This window comes from Poecilia reticulata, linkage group LG18 (genome assembly GCF_000633615.1).
Source record: "Poecilia reticulata strain Guanapo linkage group LG18, Guppy_female_1.0+MT, whole genome shotgun sequence".
NCBI classification, from domain to species: Eukaryota; Metazoa; Chordata; class Actinopteri; order Cyprinodontiformes; family Poeciliidae; genus Poecilia; species Poecilia reticulata.
The window spans coordinates 10,218,080-10,243,996 of NC_024348.1; the positions used below are offsets into that span (position 1 = coordinate 10,218,080).

At 38.3% G+C, this 25,917-nt stretch overlaps 1 protein-coding gene across 1 annotated transcript; it reads right to left on the reverse strand.

The window, feature by feature from the left end:
- Window positions 1-5,418: 5,418 nt before the first annotated feature.
- Window positions 5,419-19,684, reverse strand: LOC103480487 (cornifelin homolog B-like). Its single transcript, XM_008435445.2, has 4 exons — window positions 19,569-19,684; window positions 13,311-13,415; window positions 11,283-11,428; window positions 5,419-5,828 (listed from the first exon to the last, which is right to left on the reverse strand). The coding sequence occupies exons 2-4, from the start codon at window positions 13,411-13,413 to the stop codon at window positions 5,691-5,693; spliced, it is 387 nt and encodes a 128-aa protein (XP_008433667.1). The 5' UTR covers window positions 13,414-13,415; window positions 19,569-19,684; the 3' UTR covers window positions 5,419-5,690.
- Between the last annotated feature and the right edge of the window lie 6,233 nt (window positions 19,685-25,917).

The window sequence follows — 25,917 nt, forward strand, 5'->3', positions numbered from 1 at the left end:
TTTTGTGTTTATTTGATTCCTATTCAAGAAACTTTGATAAGAATGACTAAATATGTAACATATGTAACATAGGCGGCTACAGAGTTTACATTGTTTACATTTTTGGTTGGTGGTGTGCCTCGAGATTTTTTCAATTAAAATAATGTACCTTGGCTCAAAAAAGGTTGAAAAACACTGATTTATCGTATTCGATTAAGCTAACATATTTTTGGCTGTGGGAGGAAGCCACAGGAAACCACTAGGTCTATGCAGAAAAACACCAGGCTGCTGCTCTTTTTGCCGCAAGGCAATCACCAGCACCACTGTGCACCCCAAGAGGTATTTTTCAAAACACACACACACACACACACACGCACACACACGCACACACACACACCCCACACACACACAAATGTATTTATCAACATGAAACATTCATAGTGTTGATATTTCACATGTTATTATATTACACACCTCTCAGCATGTGTTCTAGTTTTAATTGCTACCTTACATATTCCTACAAAGTTTTGACTCAATTTAGACTATTTTCACTTTCAAATCATTATTTTTAATTGTGAAAGCAGCAAAACCAAGATATCAACAGAAAAAATACAAAAAACTCATTATTTTTTGTTAGCGGTGGAAGAATCACGACCACAATGAGAGTTGTTTTTATTCCACCTTTTACTTTGAAGCTCCTCTGCAGATCTGTGCTTTTTTTCCCCCCTGAAATGAAAAATTATGAGCTGTATTTTATCTCGTGATCTCATTTAACTTAGCCGATGAGACACATCAACCAAATTATTCTCAGTCCTGCCAAATAAACATCACATATTAAATATGAGATCACTTGGGGGCAGCATTTCATACCTACCTGTTGAAGCAAATAGCATATGAGGATGTGCTCTAAAATTACATTTCTTTTTTGTTACAAGTGTTACAGTAAAAAAAAATGCTTTAAGTGTTTTTATGTTATGCTTTTTTTTGTGAAATTTTGAAAGATGGATGATCAACATGTTTTTGTGATTTTTAGTAAATCATCTTAAGATGAAAGATCATCTTAACCTTAACCAGCAGACTTCTTGTCACTGTAGTGAAATCACTGAATCTGTCTCCTCTGGCACTGAATCCTTTCTGCAGAAGATCATGTTTCTGGTTCGTATGGAAAGCTGGAAATTTAAACTGGGCTTGAAGACGGCGGTGATTCAGGAGCCGGATCAGCCACTGTGATGTGAAACTCTCTTCAGACAGTGGGCAGTGATGATGTTCCGGCAGTTTCCTGGGTGACTCTTTAACATTTTAACTTATTTTTGCTTTATCTCATTCATACTGAGGTCCTGTTCAGCCATGTTGGGCAAACAGGATGGAATAATACAGCAACTAGAAGAGGAAGTGTTGTGAAGAAAGATTAAGGTCATCGGAGGAAAAGAGGAAGAGAAACAGTGTGATGTGAAGCTGCGGAAGGGCAGGGGTCAGAAGAACGTGTCAAAGCATGATGGACGGGTGAGCTGTTGGCTGCTGGGTAATTAGAGGTGTGGCTCTAAACATCCGAACTTCTCAAAACTTGTAAAGCTTGTACTCCAAATTCTGCTCTCTTTCAAATATCCATTGTTTTCTTTCTCAAACCTTTCTCCTTGAGCTCAAAGCTGGTCTCTGCTCGGATCAAACCTCTCTGCTTGCGATTGGAACAGAAAAGTACCGTCGCCTGGCAACCTCTCAGCCAATAGAATGCAAGTGAATATACTGGGTTTGTTTCCTTCTGGTGGGTGTGCCTGTGTGAGAGATATCTGTCTCTCCTATATCAATATAATCTAGATAGAGTTTAAGAGAAACCCATTAAACTGATAAAAATCAACAGCATCCTTTTGAAAGAATGGCTGTTATAAAAGATATCATAAAAGACAGATTCTATTCAAATATAGTTTGTCTACACCTGTGTGAAGTTGCCTCCCCCTCCCCCCAGCTTCTTCAAGTCAGACAAAATGGTGTGAATCCAGTAAATCAAACACTGGATTCCCACTGATTTGGCTTTGAAGATATTAATGAAAGTTTAAAGGGCAAAAGGTTAAACAGCCCCCTGAACTTTTATAAAAACTTTGTGCTAGTTTGTGCACTGCTTTGAAGTAGTGAACATAAGTGTTGATGATGGCTGTTGATAATGAAATAGAGCTTTAAAAGCCTAACTAGATGGCCAGCACATGTTTTGCTCTAGTTGTACTTTTTGTATGTCAAAAGTACAGTTTGGCTAATAGCGCCCTCTGGTGATCGGAGACTAAAATACAAGGAGGTGATGTACCAGTTCATTCTAAATAAGACCTACTTCAAAGTACATTTCATCCATTTTAAAATGAAATTATTCATGTTCATAGGTCAAGCATTTTTCACTGAAATTCACAGTTCCAATATGAATGGATTTTCCCTGATTTTTTGATTACCCGTTTTGAAAGAATGGCGTGATTCTTTAAAGTGTAACCAACCCTCTGTAAGCTAAACCAGAGAGTGAGGGGGATGAGCAGAGGGATGCACACATTTCCTGGAACAGTGAAGCGTCAACTTTCACATAGTTTCTCTTCCAGATGTTAGTTTCACTTGGCAGGAAAGCGAAAGTTAACGTGAAACGTTTATGAAGACATTGTTCTTTTTGTCTATAACCTAAGGCAACGAAATCTGATGAGAAGTTTTGCTTTGGATCAAATCACATGAAAGAAAAAAAAAGTATTGTTTGTTTTAGTGCCTGCATTAATTAGTCAGATTACTGGAAAATTGTCCAACTCAGACTGAAACACGAACAACAGCGACAGAACTCATAATTTATTGTTTTTCTTCCTAATCCAAAAGCCGTTTTTTTTTTTTTTTGATGTTGCAGAATTATGTTTGGGCTCAGGGGCGTTTTATGGGGGAAGGAAATGAAAGAACTCACATCTTGCTTTGATTACGGCTGAAACTCTCCTCCTCGTTTCTCCAGTAAAATATTAACCGAGAAATAGAAACCTAAATAAACTACCCCAGGGAATAAGAACGACGTCAAAGCAGAAACATGTCTCATTATCCAAGGCCGAAACGTGAATTTCCAGTAACACTTAAAAGAGTCAAACAGCAACGCCCAGGTGTCAACACTTGTTTGGAGCACAAGAGCCTTGATAAAATATGAAAGCCAGGTTAACTCTTAATCATTTACCGACTTTGTTCCTTCGTTTCACAAGCATGTGAGACAAAGTTAATGTTTTCAAGATCTCAAGTAAAACACGTCACTACTTATAGTCTTACTCCTGCATTTCAGTTTTAATCCTATAAAGAAACAAGCCTCAGCTCCATGTGTTTCCCTCAGGAGGAACGTGGGTGTGCTCCCTCCTTTTTGTGTCGGTTTTACAAACCCATAAAGAAACATCCGGGGAGTTGCTCACCAACAGTTCTTAAAAGTTTAACAGTAAAATCTTCCCTGCAGTATCTCTGCGGTCTGTTCTGTGCTGGTGTTTGCCTAAGTTTCCACCTTCTCACATCTGTTGACGGTGGAACCTCTCCTTCGTAGCTAAGGTTATTTACTAACTACGCCAAAAAAAAAAAGAAACAGCTAACAGACTTTTTAATAGTAGCGCTGTGAAAGAAGACAGAAATGAAAGTAGTAGAGCTAAAAGTGGATCTTCACTTCCTTTTTTTTCCCAATTCATGGCAAGCACTACCGTTGTAGAAATGTTAGCAGCTTAATACAGGGCCGTTGCCCAGTGTGACATTAGAAAGGGGCTGAAACAAGCGCAATACAGAACATGTGTTTTCTGTGTTGTGTATTATGTATTTTAAATGTAGAAAATCTAATTTCCAAAACCAACAGGTGGTTTGGTTCTTGGACGTACTTCCGACTTGATTGTTTGAAAAAACATACGCACTTTATTTCTTGCAAAAATAGACAAAATAAAAATCTCTCACAACTTATTTGAAAACGAAAGTTAGCTTAATCTGATGTTTCAAGTTCAAAAAGTGTACGCAAGAACCAAACCACATTTTGTCACCCATGGCCTACATTGGAAATTTTTGGTTTTGGAACTCAGATGGCCGCAAAAAAAAAAAAAGAAAATCATTTTACAAAGACATCCTGTCATCACACCGGATATTTGCCAAACAAAAGGACCCCCACCACATACCAAGTGTGTTCTTAATTACTTAAATTAATGGGAGGGTCTAAAAGTTATCAAAGCAATCTAAACAATTTCAAATACAAAAATGATTTACAGATTTTGGTTCTCAACTAACTTAAGTATTTTCTAATTGCCCAAAGAAAAACAAAACTGATAGAATTCAAGGTTTACAAAAATTCCACATAAATGGCCACAGCAGAGGCTGAATATAAATTCATGCCACACTTTTCAGACTCTGATTTGCAACATAAAATCGAGATAAAATATGTTAGAATTATTATGTGTTATCACTTTTATAGTATTAGTTAGTTTTTTTTTTAATTTAAAGGGTTTTAGCTTTCTACTATGTGTGAGCTGATATTAGGTTGAAACCTGAGTCTTCCCATTATTTACCAGAATGTCTTTGTAATATGATTATCTATAACAGGAGGCCCCGTCTTCCTTTCCGCCCTCATGTGAAAGAATTAACCGTGTGAAAAGACAAAAGTTGAATCCTTATCTACCAGAATACTCCTGACGTGTGAAACTGCCCGTGTGCAGCAGAAGCATTTTCTGTTTGCCCCTCTTGCCTTTCCTCCCTCTACCTCCCCTTCTTGATAATAAAGACAAGCTTTGACCAGAGCTTTTCAGAACACACAGTTCTTCTCCAACAGCTTGGAGAAGAAGTTTACTCTATTTTCCCCCTTTTGCAAAAGCCTGGTTGAAACTTGATATACGTTGTGGTTATTTTATGTAGGTGGAGAAAAAAACCTATCAAAATACATTTAAGCTTGTTGTGTGTTTAGTGACAAAACATGGAAAACTCAAGAAGTGTGAAGAGAATTTGTTAGGAAACAAACTTCTGGGTTTTCAGAAACGCAAACAAATGAGATCCTGGGAGCTAATAAATGGTTAAAGTCAAGGTTTGATGCAGCAAATGAACCAGTGTGATTCTTAAACCGTCTGGTGTTTTCCTTCCTCTATTTTCTGTTTTCCCACATTTATCCAAAATGAGGGAAATGATCTAAAATGCTTTTAAAACTGCTGTAGCTCAACATTTTTCAGGACAATGTGGGAAATCTGTGAGTACATTAAAATAACAGATAAGAAGAAAGAATTCAGTGCCTGAGAGGTTAAAATAACATTTCCAACTCAAAACCTTGGCTGAAGCCTAAACTCTGATACTCTGGTTGGGGACAGAAAAGCTTCTAAATACGCTTTGTCAGCAAAACCTCATTGCTCAATGGAATCATGAGATAAAACCTACTGACATACGGGGATATCGGTCGTCATCTGACAGCAGAAAAAAGAAGAAGTGACAGCGTTCTTGAGACTTGAAGGTAGTATTTTATTAAGTAACAAAGATCAGGAAAATATCAAACTTGTTAATGTGGCACTCAAAAGCTAGAAGATCTTAAACATACGGGTGATAAAAAAAAAAGCAAAGTTGACTTGTTACAAATGCATTCACACTAACACAACTCAACAGAAACGCTTCTCTTTGCATCAAAACAAACTCCAATCAGTAACTCTGCATGACGGTGAAATGACAAAATATGAAATGTATGAACCACGAGACGCCACCTCCACGTCTGCAGGCTAAATCCTGCCGACCTGAGTGGTGACCACGGTGGCGCCCGACGGATTGCGCTCGCGGATCTTCAGCTCTCGGTTCATCTGGCACCAAACGCAGGGGTAGCACCACATCACCTTGCAGCAGTCGTCGCAGCCGGACCCCTGCGGATGGGAAACAGGAAGGGGGAAGTCAGACCAATTCCCAGAGCGTCCACTTTGTTGACGATATTCTAATTTATTGAGACGTGTCTCATTTTATTTTTCCATATCTACCCGGAAAATATTTGAACTTTCTATGCTTTTTCATCAGCCAGCGTGGCTACATGAGTTTATGTAACCATGATTTTTTTTTATATATATATCTTAAAGTGAGTTTAGTTGAAATTTTATTTTTTTAATTTAAGATGTTTTTCATTTGTCTATTTGTGGATTTTTGTGGAGCATATCTGATATTCTAAAGAAAATGAAGCTTGGTATCTGAAATATCTAGGCAATGCAACCAATCCAGGAGCACCATTCATTTTCCTTGGAGCTGATTGGCTGTAAGGCCAGAAGCAGAAATAAGGAAGGCAGCAGACAGTTTCCATTGTGCTTATTGATGCACATTAACATATTTTTGGTGTTAATTTTGCTCCACTTGGAACATTTGTAGAAGTATTCACAGATTTGAGCTGTTTTCAAGCGTTCATGGATCTTATCCCTACTACATACATCAGCTATCAAAAACTGAAAACTCAAACTTTTTCTCTGTCAGTAAATGCATCAAGAAACTCTGGAAGAGATTATGGGACACCAGCTTAGATTTAGCTGTTTTGCCTCCAAGCAGTCAGACTGCTGTAATGTTGTACTTGCGTCTGACTATTATGTATTTTTAATTTATTTTTAATTTGAATTTGCAAGATCCTGTTCTAAGAAACTATTGCCAACAGACTTCAAGAGAAGAATCCTCTTTCATTTTATCTTCTGCTCTTTACTAATTGAAGTTAAATGGGCAGCCTGTCAATGAGCGTAAAGATTTTATCTTGAATTCATGGGAGCCTTTTATAACCAAATTCACCAAAGCTCAGTTACGGTAATAATATGTAAAAAAAAAATTCTCCAGAAATCCTGAAGACATTTCAGTGGATTATAAAAAATGTGGGTCATTTAACGGAAATCGCAAAGTAAAAAGGAGTGGCTTACTTTGGTTCATTTATAAACCGTTTCTTTTTTTAAAACAGGCCTGTTCAGTTTCTGTTTCTAAAAGCGTTTTTCCACACCTCTCTGCACTTGTAGCGTTCATCAAAGAAGATCTGTTTGGGTTGCAGGAAATATTACCGCAACGCTCTGCCAGTATGCCGCCAATTGTCTAAAAACACCTGGCACACGATTGCTTTCATTTATCTCTGCGTTCTGTGCATTCACCCAGAAACGCTGACTCGTGATTCTCAACTTAGATAATTTATAACTCAATGAGGAGGGGAAAAAAAGTGATTTCAGTTTTTGCTGAAATCACTTAAATGTTTCTGATATTAAACAAAAAAAAAGTCAAATAATAATTCATTTTTTTAACTCTTTAACATCCTTGACATTAAAAAGCGATGGAAATCGCTTTTTAATGCGATGGAAATTAAAAAGCATGTGTGCACACACATGCACACACACACATGCATGTGTGCATGTGTGTGTGTGTGTGTTAATAAAGTGTCAGAATCTGTTTAGTAAAACAGTTAATCAGTTTTTTTACTCTTTTAACATCCTTGACATTAAAAAGCGATGGAAATCGCTTTTTAATGCGATGGAAATTAAAAAGCATGTGTGCACACACATGCACACACACACATGCATGTGTGCATGTGTGTGTGTGTGTGTTAATAAAGTGTCAGAATCTGTTTAGTAAAACAGTTAATCAGTTTTTTTACTCTTTTAACATCCTTGACATTAAAAAGCGATTTCCATCTTGTTCAATCAGAGTAAATGTGATGTGTAATTTAAATAGAACCTATCATACAACATGAAGTAGGCAAAAAAACATTAAAGGAGTAAAGCTTGACTGGGTTAACCAGAAACCAGAAACTCTGGTTTCTGGTTTTATATTCCTGCGAGTCTAAGACTGTTGGTTCTGTTTAGTAAAACAGTTTATCATTTTATTCAGACGTGTGTGTGGGTGTGTGTGTGTGTGTGTGTGTGTGTGTGTGTGTGTGTGTGTGTGTGTGTGTGTGTGTGCGTGTGCATGTGTGTGTGGGTGTGTTAATAAAGTGTCAGAATCACAGGAAACCAGTTTGCAGCTATGCATGGCTTGGCTTTTGTCACACTTGAATGTTTCAGCCCTTATTCTATCTGGTGTGAGACAAAGACAAGCTGAATAAATTCAAATTACAGTTTTTAATTCGATATTTCATTTATTAAGGGAGTAAAGCTAACCAGAGCACAAGTTACGCCATGGCTGCCCTCTGGATGCCAGGCTGCAGACGAAGAGCAGAAGAAGCAACACTTCTCTTCCTAAAGCTGAACTTCTGCTGAATTCATTACCTAATTCCTGATCTTTGTTTGTTTATAATGGTGTGTTTTTCAATGCATTTTAATCGTTGCGCTAATAGTGATTGTGCTGCACGTGTCTTTAAATAATAATAATAGGATTGTTTATAGCATCGAAAAAATCACAGACAACCCTGAGGATCCTTGTTATAAAATGCTGCTGAGTGTCTTCAGTCAGAGGCTTGTTCAGAGCCGCAGTAATGCAGACTGCTACAGGAGAAGCTTCCTCCTCACAGCCATGGACAGGGTTTCATAAGCCTGGTGGGTCACCAGGCTTTACTTGCGCCCCCACCAGGCTAAGAAATGTTTAATTCAGATTAAACGACATGAACAACTTTCCTTTGTTTCCCTTGTTTCAAGACTTTACTGTTGGTGTTTAGGTTTGGCAAATAAAGTCTTCAAATAACACATAATCGGCTGGTCATATTTTCACATTTCCTGTCAACTTTAAACATGTTTAACTCAAAAACATGGTGACTGCCCCAGAGCACCTACCACTGGGTTTAGCAAGTTTTCTACGGGAAACCGTGCATGAACATCAGCAACTCCTTGAAGAAACTTATGAGTAACAACATTTAATTTTCCTTTGGCATTGATAAAGTGTTTCTGAATCTGAGTAAAGCTTTATTGACCTAAACTGAAACCATTTCTATCAGACCCGCCAGAACAAGAAATCACTTCTGCATGACACAGCCCCAAAAGATCTAAAAACAAAGCTACTAATCGTGCCTTGATGTAAGGAGACTCATATCCATTAGTGTGGAAAAGGTTGCAAAGTCACTTCTTAAGCTTTGGGATCCCAGAGAACCACAGTGAGAGCTATTATCCATAAATGGAGAAAACAGCGGTCAACTCTCCCAGGAGTCAAATTTCCTCCACAAAGATGTAAGACTCGTTGCTGGTTATTACCACGCCCGATAGATGTTGTACCACGACTTTAGCTGAAGCCGACATGTGGATGGCTCAATTTGACAAAGAGCCAGAAAACAAAACCTGCGGCATTACACACTCAGAGGTGGAAACATCAGTTATCGGTTAGATCCTCTATTTCATGCTAAAAGCTTTTATGTTTGAAGCAACAAAACAACAAATCAGGGAACAAGTATTTATTTTCTCAGCATTTCTTCTGATTTTGCTACTTTGTCACGTCTAAATGTTTCAGATCAGAAACGGTTTTAAAATCATTTCATTCACTGACAAAAAAATAACATCGAAACGACGTGAGGTTGAGTGAAAAAATAATAACCAGCAACTGACAATGTTTCGGACTTTTACGTCACAGCGGAAGCAGCTTGGCTCACTTCTCTTTGCAGAATCATTTTAATTCAGACATATTTAAGGGTTTTTGAGAAGATACGTCCGCCGTAAGGTGACACCGCGGCAACTCATCCTGGAGTAATTTCTCCCACTAGGAAATTTTATTCTATTGTTCCATCGTTCCATGTTTTGTTTTTATTAATGACACTCATTGTAGTTTACACTTTATTCCTCATCTATACTTAAAATGTCTTTAGATCAGGTGAGGATGGGTTGCTCTTTTAGCCAACTTTAGGAACATTTATTTGTGACAAAGGCAAAAATAACCAAACAAAAAAAAAACATCGTTTGACATGTCAAAAATAGTTTAGGATTGTAAGACCGTTTGTGATTGTGGAACGGTTTGACTGGTTCATGTTGGAGAACAATGGGGAACTTTTTCTTTCTCACAGGTCCGACTTCAAATTCAATCTTGTAGCACAAAGAGAACTGATAAGAGGAAGGAGTTTTAGTTCACTTTGGAAACTATGAAAGGGGAAACTCCTTCAGAAGGAGGTTCCTAAATGTTTTTCTTAGGAAATTCCTCTCGACAGTGAAGCAAAGGCTTAAGCTTGGTTAACACAGCAAGATAATCATGCAGATTTTTGTCCCGATTTGCCAACGATAATCTTAGGAGATATTACTGCTGTGTGTGGTGAGTTTAGAGTGACCTAGAATGGTCAGCAGGATGTCAGGGTTATTCAACACGACGGATTGTTTGGAGGGCATTCCCTGAAAACAAACGAGAAGGCAGACAATCAGGAAGCGCGGTGAAGGAAACGTGGAAAAGAATCCAAAATACAGAAAAGAAAGCAACTATTATGACGCACTGGAGAGTTCAGTGGATGTCTAAGACGTCTTTGTAGTATTTCTTTCTTTGTGAAATGTATTCCACAAACCGTCTCCGTTGCTTCTTCCTTGTCGGCCATGTTAGTTCACTCTGAATATTTGTCCTATAGAGGTTTTGCGAGGTTTTTTGTCTGAGATCTGAACGTTCCTGAGTGAAATGGTGTGGTGTTTTGTCCTTGCTGTGTGGCTGCAAACCACATCACAGGACCATACCTGCTGTGATTGTTTTCACTGTCATGTTGTCGCTGAGGTTTCGAAAATTCAACTGACAATCTGAAAATCTTGCATGAGGAGCAAATTAGTGGCTCCTCTAGACGTACTGTAGTTTCGGGAAAACGTGTCAGTCGCTTGACTGACTGTCGGATGGATAGATCTGCATTTTCTTTAACAGCAAAATGAAAGGAACTCAAATCGGAGCAGCTAATTTGACTTTTCATTCATGTCACCAATGTCAAACAGATTAAAGTCTCCAATATGATTTTTTTTTTTTCTCATTTTTGCTTATCCTGACCCGAAGAATATCTAATTAAAATTCCACTCTTGTACAGGCTTCATATGAACCCTGACCGTCACAGTTGTTCTGGTTCAGTAAAGTTTATTTCATTGTAGCATTTCAAATAGAAAATCTCTATTAGAAATGCTACAACGGAAATACTGCCCTTTGATTGACTCTGGAATGTTATGGTCTCTGGGTTTTCCATGCCTAATAAAGTTAACTATGTTTTCCTGCAAACCCACGCCGGACTCGAGCAAATCTTTAACCGTTACCGTTTCCATTATCTATTTCTGACAAATTACTCAAGTTAACCCAAACCCGTTAACAAAGGAAAACCCCAGAATCCTTCAGAGCAGTGGGCCATGACGAACAGAAGTTAAGAATCTGGAGAGTCACTCCAAAAAAAAAAGAAAAAAAGGATCATAACAACTAAGTATTCCTGAAGCTGTCCAACTTACAGGAATGTTGTGGCGCTCTCTGATGTTGGAGCGGAGTATGCAGGACACGATGCCGCAGACATCCAGACAGGGCATGAGGCAGCACCAGCCGTACTTATTGGCAGTCTCACACTGCATGCAGGGGAAGCACCACAACCCACAGCAACCTGTTGGTGAGAAGAAGATTAAAACTGCTATCAGGCTGCACCAAGCTGCAAAATGGTATTAATTGTAGCACATGTTAGCTTCTTTAAGAGATTGTTGTGTTTGTAAGTAAACTTGTCCAGTTGGTTTGACCAGCTGAAGTGGGCAGATGAGCAAAGAGTTTGTATAAAACCTCTGAATATTTACACAAGAATGAGAAATCCACTTTCTAAGCACAGGATGCACTTTGAACCGATGGTGTGCAAAATAAAGTTCATAGCTAAAATGTCATGCAAGTCCAGACCATAGTACATCCACTCCATTCTTTCAGTCTGACAAATTTATGAAACATCCCTGAAAAGCTGGAATTTACATGGACTTCCACATGCGTGATGAATATCTGCAGGTAAGATCATGTTCAGACCCGCATTAGACCCGAGTAATTCAAGTAGAGAAATAAAATACCAGGTAGACAAGTAAGAACACTGGCAGACGTTTATCTGGCAGCTCAAAGTTTAGCATGAGACATTTCAGTTTTACGGTTTAAAGGAACTTTGATTATATTTAATAAAAATCTGTGATATACAATAATGTAGTATTGATAGACTTAAAATAAATAAAATTGAATTTAACTTTGTAGTGGTGATATCTTTTCAATTCCTGGCAAACATGGATAACATGTAGTTTATAAATGAGTTTCCCACTTTACCTTCTAAAACATTTTAATACTGCATTAAGCAACAAGCATCAGTATCACTACTGACTTTCAAAAAAACTGATGGTAGCTCCTCCTATAGATGACCCATCTTATTACCATTCAATCTACCTAAATTAATTAGCTAAAAACTATCTGAGAATGTTTGTAAAGGAAATGTTTGAGAATGTTTGGCTGCAGAAAGTGGAGTGGGGCGGATTGTGGGCGGGGCTTGATGTCTGGCTCCACCCTCAAATCATTCTGATTGGATAATTTTTCTACTTCCCTCAAAATGACTGGGAAGGCCTTCTTATACACTTAAGAAAGTGTATAAGAAGGCCTGGATGCGCATTATAAAGTACTTAAAACCACAATCCATAGAAATATTTTTAGATTGAGTTTTTCTGAACTGTTTGCTCACAACAGCTTATAATCTGTGAAACTTTTATCCTGTTAGAATAGAAAGTTGTAGTGATATGATTTTTACAAATGATTTTTTTTAAGGGAAATCTTGATCAATTTGAGTCTCGTTAAATGCTGGTCTTTATGCAGACACTTTTATACAAAGTGGATTAGAGATGGGTCAGATGTCAGACTGTGGTTTCAGCTTTCCTCTCTTCCAGGAAACATGCATTTCCTTTTAACATCAATTTTGTGATGTTTATCTCTTCTTGTTCTCTTGTAGTTTCTTCTTTCTTTACGTCGTGCTCACATGAACGCAGGATCAGTCTTCTCATTCAGTTCTGACACGTTGTCAGCTGTCAGTTTTGTCGACAAGGTATTCTGAACTTTGGTTTCTCATATTAGACTGCATTTGTTTTTATTATTGCTGTTTTACTTCATGGCGTGAAAATAGAGGTAATACACACAAAGAGGTCTGTGTAATCACAAACTTTCCACTCGGGACCTTTCACGTGATTGCATAAGAATGCACCTGAGTAAACAGAAAATTATCCTTCATTTCTGAGCTGCTTCAGATGCTGTTAGAAAACCTGCACACTGTTTAATTCAACATTAAATCAAATACTTCTGGATTGATTTAGTTTGCCTTTAGGATTAATAAAGTATTTCTGCATTTGAATTTGTGCAGACAGGTGTATTAGAAAATACAACATTATTGCAACATTAGGATATCCAAATAAACACCTGGCTCACTTTGCCAGAACGCTAAATTTGACAGCGAGTAAAACTGGTGCCGCTCGTTGACTTACAAGTGCCCATCTCGGAGCAGCAGTCGCAGAGGTCGGTGCTCCATCTGCCCGGGCCCTGGTGGGTGACCGTCACCACCTGATGAGTCTGGGGTGGGTAAGCCATGCCTGTGGGACACAGAGCAGACACGAACTCGTCAAAAGAGGAAATGTGTAGTTTAGATTTGTAACTTTTGCATAATGCAATTTAAAGCCGTCCACCTGATACACTTCTCTAAAGTTAAACTGACGTCTATTTACCAAAATGTGCGCCCCACATGTGACAACAGGTGTAGGACAGCACCTGCTACGTTAAGCCGCATGTTTTGGTCTCAATCTCCTCAGGCCATTTTCTGGAAATCCGTCTTTCGTTCCACAGCTGAAGTTTTGCGCTGTGAGATTCAACCAAACTCCTTCTCCGCCATCTTTGAAGTTGCCCCAGAACTGGACTCGTTCCAAACAAAGCTCCCGTTTTCACCGTTGATTGCCAGGGGAGCTATCGTGTTAAACGATCATCAGAACTTGAAGTTTATTGATCTTTGAGAATGTGCTCTTTCAGAATTACACCATTACTTGAAAACAGTCTCAAAACAACAATCTTATGGTTTATCGCAATAACGTCTGGGAACATTTAACTGTCCGGTAAAATTAGCTGTTTTGACAGGCCCAGTTTGTGGCAAACTGTGAAATATTATCAGGTATAGAAACCAGCTATACCTGATTCTCTCTGCCAGCTGCAGAGAGAGAAAGTTTAGGGAAAAAAGTTCATGTTGTTGATAACACACAACAGAGGATGTGGGTCGCAGACAAACACTCATACAAGATATGTGTGTAAAACAACACGGGCAACAGTGCAAGGAATTATCCCCCCAGTTTGTTTCTCAGAACAATGGGCAAACTTTTCTGTTTAAATCACTATATGACAGGTTACCTCACCTTACGAAGCCAACAGTCGCTGTAAGTCGATGTGTTTTAGAAAACATGTATTGCCTGTGAGACCAGAGCCTTTTTTCTGGCAGCAATGTGTGCAGAGAGGTGGCCTTGCATAAGCAAAACAATAAATAAATTGATAAACGGAGAGGAATAGTTTAGTGACCTGATCTCCTTTGTAAAAACAAACATTTTGACTATAACGAAGCACCATATAATTGTGAGGTGAAAGAAAAACGACGTATGCGTTAGATGTTTTTATAAAAATAAAAATCTGAACGTCATGTCATGTTTTTGTATTTAATGTATTAATGTGTCCGGTCAAAGCCCAGACCGAAGACCGATTAAAAATCCACGGAAAGACTTGAAAATTGACGCTCGTTCAACCTGACTGAGCTTCAGCTGTTTGGCAAAGAACGACGGGGAAAAGATTTCAGTTTTATAGCTTCACAGAGTTCACGCTGAATAAAATGTGGTTCCAGAAGGAAATGAATCGTTTTTGCTAAATACACTTCCGCTTTTGTTATTTCTTTCTTTCTGTCAGCTCAGCTTCTTGTTGTCGATGATAGTTTAATTTTTTCCTGTGAATAATGTTGATCTTACTTCCCCTAATTTGCACCAAAGGGTTCACTATGGATGGCATGTAAGCTGAGAGAAAAGACAAAGCTTTCTGCAACTCTAAACCGTGTCGTGATGGAATAAAATACAAAACCGATTCAGGATAAACTGGGAGGTAAAAAAAACAAAAAAAACATTCTAAAAGGCTTGTGCCCACCTCTATCAATTAAACATCCATTAATTGATGGCCAAACATAACTAGAAAATATGTTCTCTATCTAATGAGCAGCTGGTGGACTTTCAGTTCTGAAAAAAGCCACTTTATCCATCCAGACTGAGATTGAAACTGAAGAGTGACTAAGAACAAGAGTAACAATAACTGAATAACTGAGAATGACAGGAAGTGGAGAGAAACACCGTGAACGTTACAGACGGCAAACATTTCTGCGCCTACATGCACAGGAAAAGCTAAAATGTGCAGCTCATATGTCATGACATGACTTTTTTTACCACTATCAATGCTTAACTTTTGATTTGAATGTCCAACCTGGTTGTTCCTCTTATTCTTTAACTTGACGTTGCCAACAACTACCCAAAAATTAAAAAAAAAAAAAGGAAAAACTTTCAGGCTGGATTCGGGGCTGCCAGCCTGAACTGGTTAGACTTCTTTCTGTTTTCTGATAATAATCTCTCCTCTTGGTTTGCATTTGGGAAGAACCGCTTACTTTATTGGCCCCCTGCTGAATATTTGAACCCACGGAAAAGTTCAGTGAAGTCAAAACTGATTTACTGACACTAAGCTAAGCTGACAACTGATTTCTAGAAGGCGGTTCTGCAAGGCTTCCTGGTGTTACGTGCATTTACATGGAGGGAACAGATCCCATCTTTTAGTCTCTCTTTTTAAAGGAGTAAACCTTTTTAATGAGCAAAAATAAAGATATTAGAGGAAGACTGGATATATATCTGTGACGCTATGTTGTGGTGCAGTTATTTCTCTGGTTCTCTCAAGGTAATTGTAATTTGTGTTTTTGTAGGAGTGCAGTTACAGCTCCCTGAAAATTCATCAACACTCCTGATAAAGCTATCTGGAATAATTACTAAAGATCTAAATCATACGTTTGTTTGTTTTTTATCTATTAGAGATACCGACAGATTGATTGATTAGATGCCTGCACTTTGAGCTTTATGAAACTTTTCACATGCTTTTAAATCAATTTTTTGACTGTTTCATATGATAAAATTTTGGCATTTGTGGCTTTCCTTCCAAATTGTTCTAATTTTAGATTTTCTGCTTGTTTAGATTTGAGCTCCTGGTAGAAATGTTGATCTGAAGCTTCTGTTAAGGTAGAGAAAGTTGGTCGGAGTTAAGGGAGGTTATGCCAGTAGAGGTCTTTTGAGTCCTTCTTAGAGGACAGAACTATGTGAAAAATCTGCTGTGTGGTTTAGATAAATCCAGCCAGCTGGGTCAAGTCCTGACAGGTCAGGGCATTCAGCAGATAAGACGCTGGTCAGCTTATCTGCTGATGCTGTAACACAGCAGGAGCACAAAGAGAAAATGGCACCTTTAATGTTCTCCTAAACAAGTTAAATTAATAATGATGCTCATCAATGGAGCACCTATGGATTATATGCTAAGTATCAGTGAAGTAGCTCCACCTTTATGGACGAGGGTGGAGGGATGGGGTTATTATTATTATTTTACCAACAGGCCTAATTTGAAAACAATATTCTTGACCATAATTTGATCATGTGAGGGCTCATGCTCTGCCATGTCCTGATCCAACAGCTTCAACTATAAGGAATCAAAAGGAATCTTGAGAAAATCACTAATAATGTTTCTGAAATCTTTATGCTTTTTTGAAGGAATCTCTAATCAGTGGACAATAATAGACATCCGATTTAACGTAAGTGCTTTACATTTTCAATTAGCAACAATCAAAGAAGAAATCACAGTATTTCCAATGTCCTGTTTCATGACTCATTATTTCGGCTTGACGCTCAGGAGGTATGCAGTATAATAATGTAAAGACTGGCGCACAGGAGAAGATGTGGGAAGCTAGAGTGACCCATGTACCGATGCTGCAACAGAATAATCAATAGAAAGGAGAGATGGCTAAAAATAATGATTAATCAACCAATTAGGAACAATACCAATAGATTCATCAACTACTAAGATAAATAGAAGCTGCAGTTGCATTAAGTCTCCACAACTTGAATCTTAAGTGCCTATAATGCAGATCTCTGTATTTCCCAGCACAAAAAACTCAAGCTCTGCAGCAATTTCCCTTTTATATATATCATCCTGTTACCCAACCACTTTCTCCATCCTTTTCCAGTTACAGATAAAATAAAAGCAACTGTGATAAAACTGAAAAGCAATCCAACTTTAACAGCACACAAAGCTTTCCTATGCCATCCCTTAACACCTTTAACATCAGGTCACAACAATCAAATGGCCACCAGCAACGTTTGCTTTATCTTAAGAAGCACTTCAGAGCAGTAAGGATGAACCCACAGCTCTGGATTTAATTTGGTTATGCAACATAAACATGCCGTGAGAATGGCTGGTTTGCTTTTCAAAGAGCTGGAGCATCTGGAAGGGGATGTCAGCGGAGAGAAGAGGTTGCATAACGAGTAAAGCAACGCAGTTACAGCCAGTTTCCGTATCATCCAACGGTCAGAACGGTCAGAACGGTCAGACGGCTGCTGCTCATTACACCATTTTTGTAGTTTTTAGTCTTTTCTACTCGTGCAAGTCTTTAAACTGAAGAGTACAACCCAATGGTGCCTTAAAGCACCTGAATAAAATGAATGGATTTTCAGGATGATTTCCAACACTAGTCAAAACCAGTGTCCATGTCCAAAGGGCTATAAACACCAGCTGGAGTGGCAGTGAATGCTTATCGTCAAAGAGCACAGCATTTGAACACAAATTTGGGCCAACATCAATATATAATGTTCTATTGTGGTCGACAACACATATTTGACAATGTTATATATTTCCTTAACATTTCGACACCATGAAAAATGACCACGCCGCTGACATTGCTCCCCTGATTCTCAGAAGTGTGAGCAACCATCAGCACTTAGAGCAAGTCCAATGACTCTGATTAAGAAACAAATGACAAAAACATTAGTCATGTCCCTCCAAGCAAGACATCTATGCCAAAAATCCAGTTGAAATCCAGTGGTTTTCATCTGCTAGTGAAAGCCAAGAAAATATAATAGACGTTGCCAAGGCCTACTAGTGTGGCAGTAACTCTGAAATGACTAAACTACGCGAAGGTGTTTTTTTACGGGAAAGTTGGAACGAGCTGGATAAAATGCATTTTCATGCATGTTTGGGTGGTCCTGCATGCCTTTCAAACACTTAAATATAATTTTAAAAAATCGGATGATGCAAAAACCAGCTATATATGGACCATGCAGGCGATCGCTGGTGAGCTTTAGGAGCTCCAGAGACGAATCAGAGAACAAAGGTTGTAATCGATACGCCAAACGGTTTCAGGAGGAACAACATGACCTGCTGTGATCATTTCTTCAGATTGCCCTAAAAAAAGGAAAGGTGTGCTATCATGAGAACCTGAAAGAAACAGAAACCAAGTATGATCCTTTACTAGTGGCAGCAAAAATAAATAAATTATATAATTTTCGTGAATAGCCATTGTTTTTCTCTGTGTAGGTTTTCTTAGTGGACATTAAAATAGTTGATGCAGCTCCCAACCACTGCTCCCAACAAGCTTTATAAATGTTTATGTCTTTGCTGTTCTTTGCTCAGTTTGTCTTATAACGTTCTCGCTGTTATTTGCACATCCCAGGTGCAGCAAGAGATACAAAACGTATAGTTTTAATAGAAAAACGTGACAAAAATGGTTTACAAAGGTGTAAAAAACGAATTTGCCCCCTAACTTATTCTGATTCCGCTTTTCTTGCCACACAGTTAATTAAACACATTATGAAAGAGGTAACTTCTCGTTTATTTCGATCTATATCTTTTCTGAAAACTTAACACACCAAACAGCAACACTTGGATCCATGCAGTTAGCTGAGTTGGAAACGACTGTGAACGTGTTGCTTGTTGCTTTTAATATAGAAATATCCTCCTGACTACCAGTAGTTCATTTTTGTCCTCTGTAGAGGATATTTCTAAACTTGAATATCTCCCACCCCCTGCATTCTACTGAATTTATTCCTTTTGGTATCTGGAGAGGACATTTAGGGCTTTTCAATTATACCTTTTTCTAATTCATAAAAATTGCGTTTATATCAGTAATAACACATTTTATGGGAAGAGGCAAAGTAAGTGCATAAAACCTTTTATTACCTTACAAAGACTGTGGGATTAAAAAAAAAATGGTGATTGGACAATATTTTTTCTCTTGGTAGTCAGGAGGATAAAATCATTCTCGCGCTCAACGGTTCTCGTCGGCCTAATTAGCTGAAACAGATTAGTCAGTCAGAAAATGTCGCCTTTCAACACCGTGTATTACTGATTTAAGCAGCACTAACAAGCCAGTCTCATTTGCATATTAAATTAACAAGTAGACATGAGATTCAAACAAGGAGAAAACAAGCTATATTTCCAATGAAACTTATATTTCAACTCATTTTATGTAACGTAGACACACACAAAAAAAACATGCAAAGTCGCATAAAACGTGGACGGAAAATAAATAATTAAACGCGAAAGTACGGAGCTGTACAAAAGCAGACAAAAACTCCCTGCGCGGCTCAAATGAGCAGCATTTAAAGCTTACAGCGGCTGGTTGTAGCAGTACCTTTATTTGTTCTTACCTTTTTACAGCTGAATTGTGGGGGGACAAAAGCAGCGTGGAGAGCGCCGTGTACTTGCTGGGTTGCTGAGTGTGAACTGATGGAGGTAAATTAAGTTTCACTTTTCAGACAAGAGAGGAACGACGGTGGGGTGGCGGGGCGTAGGGGGGGGGGGGCACCAGGAAAACAATGAGAAGGAGGAGGAGGAGGAGGAGGAGGAAGCAGCTTTTCCTTTTAGCTCAGCGTTTTAAGATGAAAGAAATAGCATATAAACAATAATGCTAAAATTACACTGGCAAAAAAATATCTGCGAATGCCATAATTTGTGTGGGACTGAGGTAATTTGGAGTGAAGAAGGCCCTCTTTTCTTTACACTGGTGGTATCAGCCATGTTCTGAGAAGTAGTTTGACGGAGCAACAGCTTATCTACGTGATCACGTAGATAAGGCAGATAAACTCAGCAGTTTATCTCAGCTGCACTCAAATAAGAACAGGATAATCTCATATTTTCACTCAAGTTAAACTAAAATGTAGCCATCCAAGAAATTACACAAGTAACAATAAAGAAGTAAATAAGTTTTGTACAAAAAAAAAAAAAAAAGACTACTGAGTGGTGATTTTGCCAGCAGACAAACAAAACCATTACATGTACTTATTTGCATAAGGTATGTTAAAACAGGGTAAAGTATTAGTGAAAAGTGTGGTGTAGTAAAAGTAGCCTTAAAAGTTCCTTTTTTTGTAGAATAGTTGCTCAAGATCACAGATCTTTCAACCCAGCAGCTGTTTGACTTTATAACCACCACTGCTCAAAACAAGATTCATAAATGTTTATGTCTTTGCTGTTCTTTGCTCAGTTTGTCTTATAATGTTCTCGCTGTTATTTGCACATCCCAGGTGATATTTTTACTTTTTAACTTCTTATAATCTGTTGCTGCTGCTGCTCAGTTTCACATTTCTTTGGATCAGAGCTGTGCTTTTTTAAAATACTTGTACAGTATTATTTGGCCAGTGTCGTAAATTTGCTCTTATGGTGCCGTCTTCTACTCTTATTTTTTCAGGTTTTTAATTTTTTTTTTTTTACCTTTTGTTTGAATCTGTATGTATCTTACTGCTGTTATTTCCCCACTGTGGGGCAATGAAGTCTATATTTTATTCATAAAATCTCTTTTGGAGTTACACCAGAATATCATGAAAAGGTTTAACATGTTTTGTTAATTATTTTAGAAAGTAGAACTCATATTACATTGATTCAAAGTACACCAAATTAACTACTGCAAACTAAATACTGCATATATCTATATATACAGTGGGAAGAACAAGTATTTGATACACTGTTGATTTTTCAGGTTTTCCCACTTGCAAAGCTTGTAGAAGATTGTAATTTTTCATAGGTATACTCTTCCACTGTGAGTGATGGAATCTAAAACAAAAATCCAGAAAAATACAATGTATGATTTTTAAATAATTAATTTCCATTTTATTGTGTGAAATAAGTATTTGATCATCTATCAACCAGTAAGAATTTTGGCTCTCACAGACATGTTAGTTCTTCTTTAAGAAGCCCTCCTGTTCTCCACTCATTACCTGTATTAACTGCACCTGTTTGAACTCGTTACCTGTATAAAAGACACCTGTCCACACACTCAATCAATCAGACTCCAGCATCTCCACAATGCTCAAGACCAGAGAGCTGTGTGAGGACATCAGGGATAAAATTGTAGACCTGCACAAGGCTGGGATGGGCTACAGGACAATAGGCAAGCAGCTTGGTGAGAAGGCAACAACAGTTGGTGCAATTATTAGAAAATGGAAGAAATACAAAATAACGGAAAATCTCCCTCGGTCTGGGGCGCCATGAAAGATCTCACCTCATGGAGCATCATTGTTCTTGAGGAAGGTGAGGAATGAGCCCAGAACTACACGGCAGGACCTGGCCAATGACCTGAATAGAGCTGGGATCACAGTCTCAAAGAAAACAATCAGTAACACTCTACGCCGTCAAGGATTAAAATCCTGCAGTGCACGCAAGGTGTCTTTCCTCAAGCCAACGCGTGTCAAAGCTCGTCTGATGTTTGCGAATGATGGTCATTTGAATGGGAGAAGGTCATGTGGTCTGATGAGACAAAAATAGAACTTTTTGGTTTAAACTCCACTCGTCATGTTTGGAGGAAGAAGAATGATGAGTACAACCCCAAGAACACCATCCCAACCGTGAAGCATGGCGGTGGAAACATCATTCTTTGGGGATGCTTTTCTGCAAAGGGGACAGGACGACTGCACCATATTGTGGGAAGGATGGATGGGGCCAAGTATCGTGAGATTTTGGCCAACAACCTCCTTCCCTCAGTAAGAGCACTGAAGATGGGTCGTGGCTGGGTCTTCCAGCATGATAACGACCCAAAACACACAGGTCCTGGAGTGGCCTAGCTAGTCTCCAGACCTGAATCCAATAGAAAATCTTTGGAGGGAGCTTAAAGTCCGTGTGGCCCAGTGACAGCCCCGAAACCTGAAGGCTCTGGAGGAGATCTGTATGGAGGAGTGGGCCAAAACCCCTGCTGCAGTGTGTGCAAACCTGGTCAAGAACTACAGGAAACGTCTGATCTCTGTAATTGCAAACAAAGGTTTCTGTACCAAATATTAAGTTTCTTTTTTCTGGTGTATCAAATACTTATTTCACACAATAAAATGGAAATTAATTATTTAAAAATCATACATTGTATTTTTCTGGATTTTTGTTTTAGATTCCATCACTCACAGTTGAAGAGTACCTATGATAAAAATTACAGTCATCTACAAGCTTTGCAAGTGGGAAAACTTGAAAAATCAACAGTGTATCAAATACTTGTTCTCCCCACTGTATATCTTATATCAGTCTGGTTCCTATTATAAAAAGAGAAAAAAATCCATCAAAAAATGTCCACCCTTTTCGCCATCTTCATCAACAGCCCCCACAAGAAGAAGAGATTTGTAGATTTTAGTTTTAGTAGTGCAAGCTAGGAAATGGGGGCAATGCTGTCTAACAACCATGCCATTGAATGACTCAGCTCTGTTTCCAGAAAATGAGTAATCACTCATGTAGCCCAGTTCAGATTGTAATCAGCAGACCACGCAGAGTTCCTCAAAGTACATCTCCTTTGGTTTTAATCAGAATTTTGCTACACCGTATCATAAACTGGACCGAAGTGTCCATGAGGTTGGACAGATTAGGCACTTCCGCATCAAAATCTGACCTCTTTGTCTTGTACGGCGTCTCGGGTGTAACTGTAACATATTGTTTATGAAAACGAATTGAACATATTCCTGCTAAGTAGCTGCTCAAGTTTTATGTTCTGTCATCTTGTATATTATAGCATTGTCTAACGTTATCCGGATTATTTGTATCTCTATGAATGAATAAATAAGTAACCCAGAGAAAGAGATTGGTTACTCTTACAAACATGACCCATCTTTTCCTATTGTTTTTATTTTGTAAGTTTCTTGTGGATTTGGAGGTGTACTTGGGTAATCAGAAAACTTTTTAGTTTTGGCTTCATCTTTGTGTAATAAATAATGACATGTAATTAAAATAATTTTAGAAACTGGCATACACTGCAACATTTACAAAGTTGAATTGATTCAGACATTTCAGGGGTCAGGCAGATACGTTGGCAGCAGGACCAAAACGCAGACACGGATACGGAATCTGCTTAAAATACACGTTTTAATGAAAAAAGGAAAGAGAAGAACAGAATGAAATGGAAGGAGCCAGTGGAGAATAAAGAGGCTGGAGAGCTTAAATACTGAAGAGGGAGTGGAAATGACCAGGGAACAGATAACAGGATGAAGAAAAGCAATGATTAGCTGCTGAACCAGGAACAAACTAGTAGCTGAGATAAGGTGAAAATAAAAAGAATGAAGGAACAGAAATAACAGAGAAAAAAAAACTGAAATAAACACTAATGAAACAAGACCAAAACACAAGCAATAGGAATAATTGAACCGAGACAAGAAATAAACCAAACTGGAAAAAATGTGAGAAAGCAAACCAAAAAGAAGGAAATTATCAAAAGAGAAAATAACTGAAACAAGATGTCCAAACTCTAAAGGTTCATATGAGCAGGGGGGGAAAACCGAGACATCCATTCTGAGAAACGCTCTCCCTGGACGATCCCCAGGGTTTCCCAGCCCAGAATGGAGACCAGCCAGCTGGTTCTGGGTCAGACTCTCCTCCTGGTGGGAGGTGCAAAACATTTAGAAGACGTGACTCTTATCCTGTTCTACATATGTTCACACAGCCTCTCAGACACTCTGCAGGACTTTTACATGCAGACTACAACAAAAATATAGTCTGCATGTAAAAGACTATATTCTACAAGGCACAGTGTTTCTTTTTTTATCACATCTACAATAAAAACATATTGTTGTTTATCTTGTCTGATACTCATTTCCTAAACAATGTTTTGACCTTTTTGTGTGTTTTGACTTGGCCACATGCAAAAAATATATATATATTATGATAATTTTCACAATCTACCTCCAGCATCAAATGCCGTTTAGATAATATCAAGTGGAAAGGAGCTTTTTCTTAAACTTGTTCTGTAGACAAATGATACAACTTGTAAAATGATCCAGTTGTTTGTATCCTTAGGCGTGTCTGTGTCTGGGATGCAAGAAATGCAGTAATGTGTTACAATAGCGCCACCTGGCGGTTGCAGAGATAATTGCACCTTTAGAGCCGAAGTCAAATTCCTTGTTTGTTTGCCCCAAATGAACCTGATTCTGATCAATCACAGATGGTTGAAGGACAGGACAACATCTTCACTTTTCAATATTTAATGTCACTTTTATGGAAAGCTTTGCTGAACTCAGAATTACCCTGCAGTTTCTTCCTGTCCTGAAAATAAAATCCGGGAATTGCAGCGATTTTTGCATTAGGTTTTTTTTTTTTTTTTACATCCTTAAATTAAGTTGAAGAGCAAGGGGAATAGTAGTACTATTCAATAATGCACATATACGTATTCCAGAAGGTTAAATTTAATCAATAGCAAGCTACATAGCTTGGAATTTTTTTTTCAATGTTATGTTTTTTATTTGTTTACTTTCATTTTGGGGGATAAAGTTAGATTGTGCATTCCTAAGCAATCTGTGAAAAATAATTTTTCCAGTTTGGACGCAAGAAGGAAAAATAATTTTTACTCAGTTCGTATAAACTTGACTGAAGTTTGTTAAACTGGAACTTAACTGTTCTAAACAGAACAGATATAGAGTAGCTTCTATTCTCTTTGTGAAAAACACATAAGAAAAAACATTTACAATGTTTTTTTTTAAGCATGAGGACTACACTGGACTGTAATAAGCATAGAGAATATGGCATAACTGGTCAAATACATATGTAAAATGTCTCTAAAATAATCAAGTCAAAAAAATGTATATATATATCAAATTTCTGGTGAGGCACCGACTTAATTATAATCGGATTTACAAATCTAGACCCCCTGCATGTTATTGTTTACGTAAGGAAATTTCGCGCATTCGTACAATGCTGGAGGGAAAAAAGACAATTCTTTAACATGTGATGCTTAGCCGCGCCGCCGCCGCAGAATAATTCCGTTATCTCAATCAAACTTAGACATGTAGATATTATTAATTTCATGCTGTGCTTAACAGCAAAGGGAGAAACCATTAAAGTACAACTCAAAACCACGTCTTTCTCGCTCTCTGTATCAGCGCAGCTTCTGTGTGGCTAGATCGCTGTTACTCTCTTACTCTGCAGTTGTGGAGTCACAATGTCTGGGTTCACGAGCGCCCCCAGCGATGAGGCAGGAGAAACTGCCTGCCTCACCTCGAATCTGTTCTCTGCCGTTTCTGATCGCTCCTTAGCACACGAAACACGTTACACACATAGTTGGTGACAATAAAAACACAGTACATTAAATACATAAGCTAATTTATGGAAAATCTGTTCATACATTAAATGTTTTTAACCATTTTATTGGCGACGTACAGACAGGAGGAGCATGCTCCCATGTAATGGCAGCCAGCGCAGATAGCGAGAGGTTGCGCAATCCCAGGTGAGGCTCAGCTCGCTGCTGCCTCACCGGCTTCGCTTCTAACCATTTGAATGGGTAAATGCAAAAATTCAGCGATTTTGAAGAAAAATAACATCAGATTTGGTTAAATTAAATGAAAAATAGGTACTTTATAGTACCACGTGGTACAAACCACATAGCTTCTAATATATTATTTATATATAAGAAATGACTCCCATGTCATTTGGACTCCCATGTCCAAATGACATGAGGGCCCCGATGACCACAGGCACCACTGTGGTCTTCACCTTCCAGGCCTTTTCCAGTTCCTCTCTGAGGCCCTGGTATTTCTCCAGTTTCTC

Coding starts and splice junctions, on each gene's coding strand:
- LOC103480487 (XM_008435445.2), bottom strand. CDS start 13,413: ATGGCTTACCCACCCCAGACTCATCAGGTGGTGACGGTCACCCACCAG. Junction 11,429..13,310: donor CTGCTCCGAGATGGGCACTT/GTAAGTCAACGA, acceptor TCTCACCAACAG/GTTGCTGTGGGTTGTGGTGC. Junction 5,829..11,282: donor GAGAGCGCCACAACATTCCT/GTAAGTTGGACA, acceptor TCCCATCCGCAG/GGGTCCGGCTGCGACGACTG.